A 13807-nucleotide genomic window follows, 5' to 3' on the forward strand; every position below is an offset into this window, starting at 1 on the left:
TCCTGTAGGAAGGAAAAATTTTTCCTGTAGGAAGGAAAATTTTTTCCTGTAGGAAGGAAGAGTTCTTCCTGTAGGAAGGAAGGACTCGGAATGCCAGAAGGATTTGACGAGGCAATTTACCTAATTTGAGCTACCTGAGCCATCTGAAGTCAAGCGTAAAAATAAATGGTTCATTTACTCTACTTGTTTGAAGTTGTCAAAATACTCTGTTATTTTTTCCTTTAACAATGGCAAATCTTCTTTGAAGGTAAGAATTGTACAACCTTTCATATCATAGTGTGTTTGAGGTAAAGTATCTTGAACTATTTGTTTCACATCTTCATTTGGGGTCATTGAAATCGGTAAGTTTTCGCGATAGAACCAATTTCTGTCAGATTTGTAAATCTTAGCAAGGTCGTAAAAGCTTTTGTTGTTTCTTCTGACTAAATGCAACATAACCATATCTTTATCTTCTTCATTTTCCATCTCTTCAGTATAAATCATATACTTATAGTTCTTTTCCTTACCTTTTTGGTACCGAACGTGGTATTCTTTTCTGAATGCTTTTGTCTTTTGCTTCAAGCTTGTTTTCCATCTCTTCACGTTCTTGTCTATGAATTTCGTCAAGAAGTCTGTAAATATACCAAGCATAACGAGGCGAAGCCCACATTGCTACAGCATTTACAAGAAGTCTATGAACATAATATCCTCTCAAACCGTTTGGCAATTTTTCACGATTTTCATAGAGTTTTGGCGACTGGGGTTTTTTACCTACTCGCTGTTCTTCACTGTTTTCATAGAGTTTTGGCGACTGCGGTTTTTTACCTACTCGAGTTTTTGCGACTACGAGAAAATCCGTAGTCGAATTTTCAGCTTCATTTAATAGTTCAATAGTGCTTTGGTTCCTAAACCAGTCTTGTGGTTTCTTAGTATCTGGAGCAAAACATGCTGTCAAAATACTTTGCATTTGGTACATATCGTCTTTGACCGAACGAATGAGACGGAGTTGTTTGTTAAACTGAACCCACTCATATTCTTCATTTATAGCTTCATGGACTATAACTGTTGTTGTGTTCTCTGTTGTTGACATATCTGTCTTTACATACAAAATAAAAAAATAAATAAAAATAAAACTAACTTTATTTTCTGACTTTCACAAAAGACCAAAAATAAACGCTTTACATGTATTTTTCAGCAACTTCGTCAAATAATTTTATAGCTTTATCTATCTCATCTACTTCAAACGTTTCTTTACCTTTTATGGAGCACCATACATTTTCTCAAACTTTTCAAGTAGTTCTGTTTCTGCAGCTCTCATATCGTTAACAAACACAACCTTGACTCTATTGACTGTACTGTCATATCTTTGAGTTATATTATATGTTCTTCCTATCTTATATCTCTTTGTATTGAAGTCCTTCGGTTTCTGAACGATGTAAAGTAAGCCTTCACTGCAACGTTCCGTATCGAATGAACCATATGTTATGAAGTTATATCCAACAACTGGGTCTAACCATAACAAAACTATTGGTATAAGACTTTTGTCTATAAGATATGCTGTAGTTCCATAGAATCTTACCGATATCATAAGCTCAGGATTTCTTGTCAAAATTTTCTGAGTAGAAGCAGTTCTAACCCAGTCGTGGGATGTTTTCTTTCCAGATAGTGTTAGAATGTCTGACAAAGAATATTTGTTGTATTTCTTTGAGTATCTTACGTTTAAATCACCTATTCTAACCACTTTGGTGTCATTGTCTATCTTTCTAACTGTTTCAAACTCAATGTTTGTCATATATGTTCTTACATACAAGATAAAAAAAATATTTTATAAAAAACTAACTTTATTTTTTCTATCTTAAGGAAATTCATGATTTTTGTTGCTGAATTCAGCAAAAATATATTTTAGGGTAGAAGGTTAGATCTAACCTGTTTTCTAACCTGTTTTCTACCCTCATGAATTTTCATGATTTCTTCGTAAATGTTTTGTCAAGACTTCTTCGTACATGTTTTGTCAAGACTTCTTCGTAAATGTTTTGTCAAGACTTCTTCGTAAATGTTTTGTCAAGACTTCTTCATCGTAATGAGCGTAAATCAGACAAAAAATATTTTAGGTGAAGAGGTGAGATCTAACCTGTTTTTTCACCTAATTTTTCACCCCAGTTATTTTATAAACGTTTTACATGGTAAACGTTATTTTTGGAATTTTGTGAAAACTCAACGGTTTGACACAAGCCCTAAAAATTATTTTACTCAGAATTTTGTTGCTGAATTCAATAAAAATATATTTTAGGGTAGAAGGTTAGATCTAACCTCTTTTCTAACCTCTTTTCTACCCCAGTTATTTTATAAGCGTTTTACATGGTAAACGTTATGAATTCGTGAGACTTTAAACAGTTTTGTAGCTTCTATTTCTTCTTTTAGTACATCGAATGTTTTAACAATGCCGAAAGTTTCTTTATACTTCTTCTTGACATCAGATAGAAGGAAATCTTCTGCTGTTGGATAGTTTTTGTTCAGAAATTCTAACATGTTCATTTTATCTTCTGCTGGTTTCTCTACTTCTTTCTTTAAGTCTGCATAGTCGTTTCGCATTCTTTCTATCTCTTTGACGAGTAGTTATATTTCCTCATTGCTGCTTTACATTTTGAACATTGTGGGTTCATTTTTGCGTTATATTCTGAAACCTTACCTGCTAAAACAACTAAGGCGTCAATGGTTTTCTTTAACTCAAAAGTTGCGGGTTTTATTTGTTCATTCCATATTTTACATCTTTTATCTTTATCTCTTATCTGCCATACACATTTTGCAACTAACGAAACAAAGTTGTCGTAGGTCTTAAACTCCACCGATTTATATATGTCAGAGATGTTCTTATATACCATGTCGCAATCTTTGTCCATAACTTTATGGTTGCAATGAAAACCAAGGAATTCATAGTTAACCTTTCGTATGAACTTCTTTATTTCTACTGAGTCAGTTGCTTTGACTTCAATTTCGTCGAATTCAGGAATAGTGAGCTTTTGTTGTTGGATTTCAGGCAATTTGGGTAAATGGTCAATAATGTCCTGCATTTCATAAAGATACTGTTCATTTGTTTCATCTTTCGCACTACAGTCTAAATTACTTGTTAAAAGTTCTTGCTTTATCTTCTGGATTTCTGTTTCGAAAGTATATGAAGAAGGAATGAAGCTTTTCATCTCTACTAACATTGAAGTTGGGTTCATGACTAACGAGTTTGGTGCTGTTGTTGCTAACATGTTCTTACAATAAAAATAAAAAATATTTTTTTAAAAAAAACTAACTTTATTTTTTCTATCTTAAGGAAATTCATGAAAATTCAAGAGGGTAGAAAACAGGTTAGAAAACAGGTTAGAAAAGAGGTTAGATCTAACCTTCTACCCTAAACATTATTTTTGGGTCCTTTACGAAGAAGTCTTGACAAAACATTTACGAAGAAGTCATGAAAATTCACGAGGGTAGAAAAGAGGGTAGAAAAGAGGTTAGATCTAACCTTCTACCCTAAATTATATTTTTGGTCATTTACACTCATTACGAAGAAGTCTTGACAAAACATTCATGAAAATTCATGAAAATTCAAGAGGTTAGAAAAGAGGTGAGAAAAGAGGTGAGATCTCACCTCTTCACCTAAAATATATTTTTCAATACTTTTTCAGCACTTTTCCGTAGTTATATATGAAAGACAATTCGAGATAAAAGTCATAGTACAATGGAATAATATGTTGCACACCATTTGTTGTGAACCAAACTTGAAAGTCAGAGAAACTGTTACTAGGTGGTTCGTAGAATTTAGAAGCAAAGTCATAAAAGTCCTTACCAATACATAGAAAACTATTGTTGCTTTGAACTGAAACTTGCATGACACATAACATTTTGAGGGTCAAACACGTTTCTATAAACTGTCAAATCTGCTGGTGGAAGTATAAATTTAAATGGACCATCTGGTGGTAATGGTTCGTTCTGGTTTAGTAACCGAAGAAATTGTGCCCAAGAACGTTTTGTCTACTTCCAAAATAAAAACTCTGTATCTCTTGGGGGTTTAATTTCAATCTTTGAAATGAAACGGTGGAGTTCATCTTGTCATATTCTAGTTTCAGATAGTATGTTCCATTTAGTAAAGAGTCGTATTTTTTCTTGAAATTCCCAATAATATTTGTTCATTTTGAGTTTGAAAGTCATTTAGAGTTTCTCTCAAGACTTTCGTCTGAACGAACTGTAAAGATTCTCATTTCGGCAAATTTGTCTATTAGACCATCAGAACCTTTATACTGCCCATGAAAATATACTACGAACATAAACGCGTTAGTTCTATTTGAAAACAAAACTCTTCTAAATCCTATTGCCTTTGCATCTGAAGGACTTTGAAAGCCAACGAATTGGATAGTCAAACCTGTATACTCGGGATGAAATTTCTTCATCTGAAATAGTCCTACCAGCATTTGTAAAGATATAGTCTAACGGTTTTGTATCTGCTACTTTTGTTCTTTGTTTTTCAACCTGAAGCATTTAATATATGTAAAAATATATTGTTTTAAAATGGTATGCCATATAGCTTCTTGAATTTGTTAAGAAGTATTTGAACGTATTTTCCATCTGTATCTCTAGTGTTTACATAAGCAAACTCAGCGTACAGTTCAAATAAAATTTAAAAATGTCACTTTTTTGAAAAACGTTTTTACTTCATGCAATGTTTTATTTCTGTGCCGTCTTCAAGTATGCCCCAGTACTTACGCTTGGAGAGGACATGAACTTCGGAAAATACCTTATCTAGCTTAAAACAGCCCATCTTTTCACCGACCATTCCCATTTCAATGAGTTTGTTATAGCCTTCTTCGTTCGTCATGAGTGCGTCAATGTTCTCATAGTAAACCACAACTTTCGATTTGACTTCGGAGAAGAATTTGTTGTAGTTGTCAAGTACTGCCTTTGCGAACTGAGGGTAAGACCAATGTTCGACAATAGGTTTTAATGTGGTTACTAAGCCATTTTGACCTTGAGTGAATTCGTACTTCAAAACAAAAGGAGAAAACCTTTCAACAAAGTTGTCGACCTTCTCATAATGTTTACTCTTCATCTCTTGAGGTTTCTTAATGGAATATCCCCATGTCGAATTCATAAGCAATTTGAGTGTCATTGCAAGTTTGGGGTTTGAAGCTTTCCTAATATCATACAGTTGTTGTATGACTTTTCCAACTGTATAGTTCCTTCCCGGGAACTCACCATCTTCGTTTGGAATTCCAGTCGGAATATATTGGACAAACCTCATGTATGCAGCGTTAAGGTCGACATAGTATATCTTTTCGTTTGAGTCGAACTTGTCGCAACCAATTGGTCCAGTTTGTGGAAATTCAAGTGAGTCTCTTATCTTCTGAGAAACTTCTCCTGTTATCTCATAAACATCGTCGAAGCAACCTGTTTCATATAAAAACCTTCTGACCTAATCAGAAGCTCTCCAATACAATTTGACGTCAATTGGATGTCTCAATGGAAGTTTGTTTATAGCATCTTGAAGTTCTTGCAACCTCATTGGAAGTTCTTCTGGTTCAGGTTGGTATCCGAACAATCCAACTCCTTGTGGAATTGTGTACTTCTTTTGTACTAGAACTTTGTCTGGAACAACTTTTGGTCTTGCTAACAGTGAAAAGTTTGTTTCGTCTTTTGGTACAAAAGTTTCTGTCAGCTTGTCATCTGGAATTGGTTCCAACAAACCTTTCTCGAAAAGAATGTTTACAGCTCTGACAATGTTGCACTTGCCTTTTCCGAACAATGGGTTTGTAAGACTTTCGTTCAACATGAAGTGGTTGTGGACAATTACAATCTTCAACCATGGTAAATTGAACTCAACAACATAGTCGTCATGTGAAGAACCTTTAGCTGTAGGTATGTTGACTCGGATATTGACATTTGCCAACGGTGCAATTTTTGCCAATTGACCTCTGAGAATGTACCTTGTCTTCACACATGACTCAAGATACTTCATCTTCTCTTCTGTAACAAGACCAGAGTTCCTGAGACATGTAAGAATGCAAGGTTCATTGACAATTGTTTCAATTGAATTGTAAATTCCATACCTTGTCAAGTCAATGTCAGACTTATTTATGAAGGGGAAGTATCCAGCATGTTGTCTGACTGCTTGAGGGTTAGGTTGGTACCATTCGAACTTGACACTTGCAATTCCTTCAATTGCATTCAAAATGTCTGAGTCGGAGTCAACCATTTGTTCTCTCTTTGTAGTCTTGAAAGCGTCAAGAAGCATTGCAGCTGTTGTGACATTGCCATGTGCATAGTAAATGTGACCATCCAAATCTGTTATGGTCAATCTGAGATTGTATCCTTTCTTATTTCCATCTTGTATGGCAGCAAGTACTCCCATGAAGCCTTCTTTGTTCTTTCCTTCGTCAAAGTTTACTGTAAAGGTTCGACCAGAAGTAATTTGACTTCTAACTTCACGATACTTCTCATATGCATATCTTGTTCTTTCCATGGGAGCATGACCATCCTCTGCACTACCTTTTTTCCTTCTCAAAGGATGCAATTGTTCGTCATGTTTCCAGTAGAATCTGGCAAAGCCGTCGTGTCCTTCAACTTGAGGTTCACTAACATCGAAAGGCATGTCCATAAGACGTTCTTCTTCTAACCTCTCTAGTCTGTTTGGATAATTGGCACGTGCTGTTTCCAAATCCATTTCGTAGCGAAGACCAGCCAGTTTGTCATAGACTTTTATGGGTCTTCCCTTCCTATATTTAAACTTCTTCGAAACTCTCCAACCATATCTTTGCAACTCTGCTTTTATTCTAGCAGATTTTCATCCATTCTATATGGGGCATTTTTATAAAAATAAAAAAAATATATTTTTCTTTACTTTACAAACCGCCTGCTGCCATAAGTCTTTGACGCCAACCCACCAGCTAATGAAGGTTGACTTGGTTTAGTTTGGAAACTAAACTTTGGTTTTGGTTTATCTTCAGTTTTTTGTTTTTCTTCTTCTATCAGTTTTCGTCACTTTTCGTTCCTCTGACTTTACTTCACTTGCAGGAACAGTTGTGCGTCAACATCTTCATAAATATCATATGCCATTGTTTGTTTTTCCTTTCAACTTTTTGTGTTTGTTGTAAAGTTTAGAATATTTCGACTCTAAGTCATGAGATGTTCTATAATGAACTGTTGGTCAGTGAAGTAAACTTTTCCATCTGTTGTCTCGAAAGCTCCTTCAGACTTCAATATTTTATTTGTGAGAGTCTTTTCTTTTTTGAGATACTAGCCGTTCCATTTCTATGAAAAGTGACTTTATAGTTAGGGTTTGTATTTCCAGACCTGGCACTTTCTATTATTGAATTTTTTCTCTTCATCTGTAAGTTCTTTGACAGGTTTTGACAATTTCTGAACTTTTTGTTTGTGGTGTCAAATCTACCGTTTCAACTTCTTCGGTCATTTCATCTCAGTAAAAAATTTTAATTTGGTTTTTTTCAACTGGTTGTTGTTGTTTTTTAAGTCGGTCTAAAACTTCCTGAGTATAGGAAGAACTTGACAAACACGTTGTGTAACTGCTGGAAGCCGACAAATCCATCTTGAACCCATTTGTCTCAATGCTGTATTGTTCATTTCATCTCAGTAAAAAACTTTACATTCCCCACGTTTGAGGCGGTTGCGGTTGGTTATTGTTTACCCATTGTTGTGCATGGTTATATCCTCTGTTAAAGAATCTTTCACCTTGGTCCATATAGTGTCCTGCTTTTATAGTAGTCATTTGCTTTGTTATAATAGTTTCCTGCTTGTCTTCCTACATTGTCCATCCATCCTTGAACTTTTCCTCTTGTTTCAGGATTTGGAATAAGATTTGTTGCATCTCGTGCTACCTCCCAACCTTTCTGTACAGTTTGTATAATAGGTTGTGCTTTCTCTTTCAGTATACCTAATGTACTCAAAATCTTCCTTCCAATTCCAAATGCACCTCTGGCTATTGTTCCCACTGCGGGTAAAAATCTGGATGCAACTCCTGCTAATGCGCCAAATAAACCCATTTCTTATAGGGTAAAAATGACGAATCCAAACAAGGACCCCTATGTTTCTAAAGCGACAAAGAAAGCACTCATGATAAAAATCTTTAGTTCAACACCAAATGCTTGGTTTATGGATATCTTGGAAAACATTCCGAGGTATAGAGAAGATGGACCACCATACTGGTTAATATTTGTTGGTCAAAACACAAGATACTGTGAAGCCATACCATTACAGTCCAAAAATATTTTAGATATCTTAGCAGCTTTGACAATATTCGTTGACAAATACCATCCAACAAAACTGACATCTGACTGTGAAAGTTCTTTCAAATCAGATGATGTAAAAAACTATCTGCGTTCAAAAAATGTAAACCAATATTTCATTGTCGACCAAAACCATTCTGCTCTTGGTGTCATTGACGGTTGTATAAAAATGTTAAGAGACTTAAACCAACCACAAGGTGGTGAAGCAAATGAAATGTCATATGACGACAAATATAGACACTTCTCCATGGCAAAGATGAGACAAGTTTTAAATATTTACAATAACCGTAAACAAAAAGGTTTGGGAAACCACTCCCCCGAAGAAATGAAAAACAACCCTGACTTAGAGAAAGACTATATATTTAATAATTTAGTCAAAAGAGACAAACAAGAAAGAATGCCGGGCTTCAAACTTCAGAAAGGTGACAAAGTAAAAATAGAAATACCTAAACGCGACCCATATGAAAATACTATTGACTATGACAACAATGGGAACCCGACAGGTACTCACATTCGTGTTCGTAAAAATAGAAGAAAGTATACAAGAGAATATTATGAAGTTTTAGGCAAACATGGCAAAATGTACACACTGCAAGCAGAAGATAAAACTACTATTGTCAGACCTCGTTTCAAACTTGTCAAAGTTCAAGGTGGTATACTTTCAAAGACAGTTCCTAACAAATATAAGACAACTCCTGACGAATATGCTAAAGAAGTTGAAAATGACGACTAAGCATTTCTATACCATGCGTAAACTGTCATGTAAGGTGGCATGTAGTCTTTACTTTGTCCCGTTGTTTGCGTATATCCTGAAACGCGATGTGTATGGTTTCCATCTCCCTGAGTGTCACCCCAGAAACAATTTATAGCAAACTGAACGTCGTCTTTAACATCATATCCTTTACCTTTTTTCATTGCTGACCAATCCCAAAATTTATGCTTATGCCAACCTGCTTGAGATGTACTTAAATCTATGTAGTGACTATGTGCAGGTAAATTTTCACCTGAAATCGTTTTACTTCCACCTGTTTCCTTTGAAGAGTTTGCACAATACAAAAACCTGTCGACTATTTGAGTCCAAGTTCCAAAACCAAGTACTACTTCTGGTCTGGTAGAGTTCATTGACGTATAAATAGAGCCTATAGGATACAATGTTTGAAGTATTTCTGTCTTTAATGTTTGAAGCTCTGTTTTGTCTGCTTTCTTGTCATATAAATCTTGAGCAGTGAATTTAATATTATGTTCATCCTTCATGACATAAACATCTTTACATCTAATGTTTTTCATCGTCGTTATGTCGTCATCCGATGTTAAACCTTGTGGAAAGTTAGGAGGTTTACAATATAATGCATCCCACCAGTTTCTTCAACCGTTCCTTCAATACTTTCTATAGCAACAGTTGTAAAACTTGTATGTGTATGAGTCTTATCTGCTTTCTTCTCTAACTCATCGTTAACATAAGTTTTATCCGCTTTAAGGTCTAAACATCCTGAAACCCATCCTGTATCGGCTTTAGTTTTTAAAATCTTTGTTGTCCGTTCATGGTACCATTCAACCCTTTCTATAATTTCTTTATCTTTTTCATCCACATATTCCTTATCCGCTTTCTTCTCTAACGCAGCAGCCACACAGTCCTTATCCGCTTTATTTTCAAGGCTAACGTTTAAGTCTGTTATTTCAGATATAGAATGTGTATGAGTCTTTTTAGAATATTCGTTTTCAGCTCTTGTCACTTCACTTGACATTTTATTGTCAACATATGTTTTGTCTGCTAGTTCAGGATGAGTATGTTCTTTTGTTGCATAAGCATTGTTAGCTCTTTCTTCTTCTTTTGCTATTGCATCGTCTACATATTCTTTGTCAGCTTTGTTGTCAACATCTGCTTTCAAAAGAAGTTCATTTATAGGTTTCTCGTTTAAAGTTCCTTTTGTTGGATTTATACAGACAGTATGGTTCTTATTGTCTTGAAACAGAAACTCATCTGTCATTGGGTTTAATGTCAGTTTTAAGTTTCCTTCTTTCAATGACTCAGATATCTTAGAATAGTTTGAAAAGTTTGTTGTGTTCTTATTTAGAGCTTGTATAATGAGTTGTCGGTTGTGTTGTATTTCTCTCATGGAAGCAATATCTTTCGACATTTTTATTATAGATAAAATATGCTTCCAATAGAAAAAGAAAATTCAAGAGTTGCTACAACTAAACCATTAGATGAACTTTTTACTAATGTCGGTCAAAAGTTTGAGACAGATACCGTAAAGCATGAAGGCTATCGTTTTGACTACCCATTAAGATGGTTAAGAGACCCATCCGTCACAAAAGCTATTGGCTTTCGTAGAATGAAGTTCATTTCAGAAGCCATACATGGTTTCCCATTTACGGTCGGTTTTGAAGTTCGATACTATAACAAAGAAAAACGTATGTATGAGAAATTTGAACAGGGAAAACTTTTACAAGTTAGTTTGCTTGTAAACTTAGAAACAACTCTTCAAGCTTTTCAAGAAAAAATAAACGATATCTATATCGAATATGCAAACCAGTATAACATTGACGAGGGAGAATACCATCTCGATATTATTTATGACAGGAAAAATGCAACTGTTAAAATCAATAGAATAGAAGACCTTGGAGAAAACGTTTATATTTCTACAAAATATAACAACTTGGCATGGTATAGATTTATGAGGATGTTAAATCAGCCTGCAGCATATCCAGTACACCCGGACTATTATGAAGTCGAAAACCCTAATGGAACATATGAAAATATTTTCGACCAAGATGCTATTATTGTTCATGCTTCATTTTCTGGTGCGCAAAACTCTTTCTTATGCTTGGCAAATGACTTTTACGAAAAACCTACAAAGTTATACGAACCACCAAGTGGAAGTATTTCAGACTTTCAAGTATGGTTTACTACAGATGGAAGAAAAAGAATAATTCCATTATACCATGCGTTTTACTTAGAACTTAGTTTCATATACAACTACTATCGAACGGTAAAAATATAATTTTTTAATACGGTTGAGGTTGCCAACTAGACTGTGGTGCAGGTTCAGGCTGTTGTATAACAGGAGCTTGCTCTTCTGGTTCAGGGTCTTTAGGTATAATACCAACGAACTGACCTACTCTTTTACCAATATTTTTGACACCGTTCCATACTCCTCTTCCGACAGATTTTATTCCATTCCATATACCTCTTCCAACTCTTCTGAAGAAGTTTCCAATACTACTGAAGAAACCCATTTTACTATATGTAAAAATCTAATGTCCACCTAGTCTCTTACGTTTCCTGTTGAGTTCCATAGCATTCTTTAACTGGAGCTCATACATTCTGTTTCTCCTCTGGTAGAAAACATATTCTGGGTCAACTCCTGTGTTCGCGTCATCTGCATAGAGTTGTTTATATCCCACTTCAGGGTTTGTATAAAACTCTTTCCATCTCATATTTGCATACCATGGTGGCAAACCTAACGCAGCGTCATTTGACATGGCAGTTTGCATTTGTACATCTGTTGGCACTTGACCATAGTTTGCCATTGCAGTTTGTATTCTAACTTCATTTGGAATATTCTCTGGGTTTGGTTGTCCAGGTTGCTGTGCATTCGCTAAGTTCTGTGCGTCCATTTAATATTAGATAAAAATATCTCTTACGAGTACATATACTGAACATTTGCAGGCATTGGTTCATCTTCATATTCTCTGTACTTTTCTGCCACGTCAAATAAATAAATGACACAATGGAAAAAACCTAAAACAAGTAGTCCTATTTCAAACCACATTTACTTACTAATAAAATTTCTTTGTTATGACACTTTCTCCAGTTTATAGGACCTCTCTCATATTCTATCTTGTCATATATAAACTCATAGTCATGTATATCTTCTAACCATCTCATAACGGTTTCCAAACCACTTTTATCGGATGTAAAGTAAAAGCATGGATGGTTATGTATAACGTCTAAAGTTTCTAAAGAGTCTCTCAAAGTCCAGTCTACTTGGTATTGAAAATCCCATGTGTTATAGAACGGCGGGTCCACTATAAAGAAAACATTTTCCTTGTCTTTATATTTTTCATACAACTCTGTCCAATGACATCTCACAAACTCTATACCCTCAATATATTTTTCTATGTCCTCTTTGAAAACATTTGTATAGTTAAGATATAAAACTTTTGACATAAGTGTTTCAATGTCATGAACTCTTATAGCACCACTATATAATAGTCTAGCAGATATACTATCCCAGTCTATATATTCTGCTTTTTTCAAAACCTCTCTCACAATATTTTTCTTATCTAATGGTATACGTTCCATCTTACCTATAGGTATCTTTTTTTTAACTCTTTCAATATATTGTTTGTGTCTGGTATATGTTTGAGACGGTCCATATAGTTGTCGAAGTCATTGCATATAATCTTTGAGTCTGGGAATATTATATGGCACAAATGGGATATATAGAAACTTCCACCGAACAAATCTACAAATGTTAGACCATTCGGTAGTTTCTTAAGTTCTCTCAATATAATATCTTTACATCTACTCTTATTTCCAAAGAACGGTAACGGTGGTTTTGTAAAATTCATTTATATATAATAATAAAAATTTTTACTCGAAAAGTGACAGAAAAGTGACAAAGCATGTACGAAGAAGTCTTGAAAATTCAAGAGGGTAGAAAAGAGGTTAGAAAAGAGGTTAGATCTAACCTCTTCACCTAAACTTTATTTTTGGGTCATTTACACTCATTACGAAGAAGTCTTGACAAAACATGTACGAAGAAGTCTTGACAAATTCAAGAGGGTAGAAAAAGAGGTTAGAAAAGAGGTTAGATCTAACCTTCTACCCTAAACATTATTTTTGGGTCATTTACACTCATTACGAAGAAGTCTTGACAAAACATGAAAACATATATAATTTGTGAAAAGCTCCTGGAAGACCCGTATATAAGAACTTCATTTATACTAAACATCTTCAGGGCTAGAAGGCACGAAGTGCCTGGAAGCCCCACTACCTTTTTTTTTTTTTTTTTTTTTTGATATTTTTAACAACCCTAAATATTTTCCCTTCGGTTTAGACTGTAAAACATACTCCGATTTAATGCTATTCAAAATGCATTTATATAAACTCTTTGTATTTTTAGAAAACTGAAATAAAATAATCATTTTAATTTTTTACGTCATCATATTTTGGAAATATTTATAAAGATAATTCGAAAAATTTGCAAAATGTAGAAATGTGCGAATTAGTCATTTTTCAAAATCCTCTGGAATTTAAATTTTGCGGAATTTTCGTGTTTTATTAATAAAGAGTTGAACATTTTTGTTGTGTGGTATTCTTCATGATTTTAAGATAATATCAATTATTTTTGGGAATACAAGTTTGCAAAATGGGGAAGTCGTTAAGTCAATATTAATCACAAATAACTATCTTATTGTGAAATATAATTTTTAATTAAAAAACATATCTAAGAAAATTTTAGCTTTCTCTCAAATTTCATAATATATACTGTATATTCATATTATTATTTCAATCATAATATAAATGAAAATAAATT

The 13807-nt window shown here is 34.2% G+C and overlaps 7 protein-coding genes and 3 pseudogenes across 10 annotated transcripts, besides 1 other annotated feature; 2 read left to right on the top strand and 8 right to left on the bottom strand.

Moving 5' to 3' along the window:
• Window positions 1-13295: part of a mobile genetic element that runs on past the window's edge.
• On the bottom strand, window positions 175-736 carry TVAGG3_0399720 (annotated as a pseudogene). Its single transcript has one exon. A coding segment is annotated over exon 1 (562 nt).
• TVAGG3_0399730 lies at window positions 1158-1771 on the bottom strand (annotated as a pseudogene). The gene has a single exon. A coding segment is annotated over exon 1 (614 nt).
• Window positions 2323-2879, bottom strand: TVAGG3_0399740 (annotated as a pseudogene). The gene has a single exon. A coding segment is annotated over exon 1 (557 nt).
• On the bottom strand, window positions 2903-3236 carry TVAGG3_0399750 (organellar and viral DNA polymerase type B; the record flags this gene model as incomplete). Its single annotated transcript, XM_051232677.1, has 1 exon — window positions 2903-3236. A coding segment is annotated over one exon (334 nt), but the record flags the coding sequence as incomplete, so codon positions are not given.
• On the bottom strand, window positions 4673-4840 carry TVAGG3_0399760 (uncharacterized protein; the record flags this gene model as incomplete). The annotated part of the gene is made up of 1 exon (XM_051232678.1): window positions 4673-4840. One exon carries the CDS (start codon window positions 4838-4840, stop codon window positions 4673-4675), a length of 168 nt encoding a protein of 55 aa, XP_051102408.1.
• TVAGG3_0399770 (uncharacterized protein) lies at window positions 5520-6682 on the bottom strand (the record flags this gene model as incomplete). Its single annotated transcript, XM_051232679.1, has 1 exon — window positions 5520-6682. A coding segment is annotated over one exon (1163 nt), but the record flags the coding sequence as incomplete, so codon positions are not given.
• On the top strand, window positions 8509-8994 carry TVAGG3_0399780 (uncharacterized protein; the record flags this gene model as incomplete). Its single annotated transcript, XM_051232680.1, has 1 exon — window positions 8509-8994. The coding sequence occupies one exon, from the start codon at window positions 8509-8511 to the stop codon at window positions 8992-8994; it is 486 nt and encodes a 161-aa protein (XP_051102410.1).
• On the top strand, window positions 10940-11266 carry TVAGG3_0399790 (uncharacterized protein; the record flags this gene model as incomplete). Its single annotated transcript, XM_051232681.1, has 1 exon — window positions 10940-11266. One exon carries the CDS (start codon window positions 10940-10942, stop codon window positions 11264-11266), a length of 327 nt encoding a protein of 108 aa, XP_051102411.1.
• TVAGG3_0399800 (serine threonine-protein phosphatase family) lies at window positions 11271-11501 on the bottom strand (the record flags this gene model as incomplete). Its single annotated transcript, XM_051232682.1, has 1 exon — window positions 11271-11501. The coding sequence occupies one exon, from the start codon at window positions 11499-11501 to the stop codon at window positions 11271-11273; it is 231 nt and encodes a 76-aa protein (XP_051102412.1).
• TVAGG3_0399810 (uncharacterized protein) lies at window positions 11520-11882 on the bottom strand (the record flags this gene model as incomplete). The annotated part of the gene is made up of 1 exon (XM_051232683.1): window positions 11520-11882. One exon carries the CDS (start codon window positions 11880-11882, stop codon window positions 11520-11522), a length of 363 nt encoding a protein of 120 aa, XP_051102413.1.
• Window positions 13296-13807: the final 512 nt, after the last annotated feature.

Source organism: Trichomonas vaginalis, chromosome V (assembly GCF_026262505.1).
Source record: "Trichomonas vaginalis G3 chromosome V, whole genome shotgun sequence".
In the NCBI taxonomy this organism is placed as follows: Eukaryota; Parabasalia; order Trichomonadida; family Trichomonadidae; genus Trichomonas; species Trichomonas vaginalis.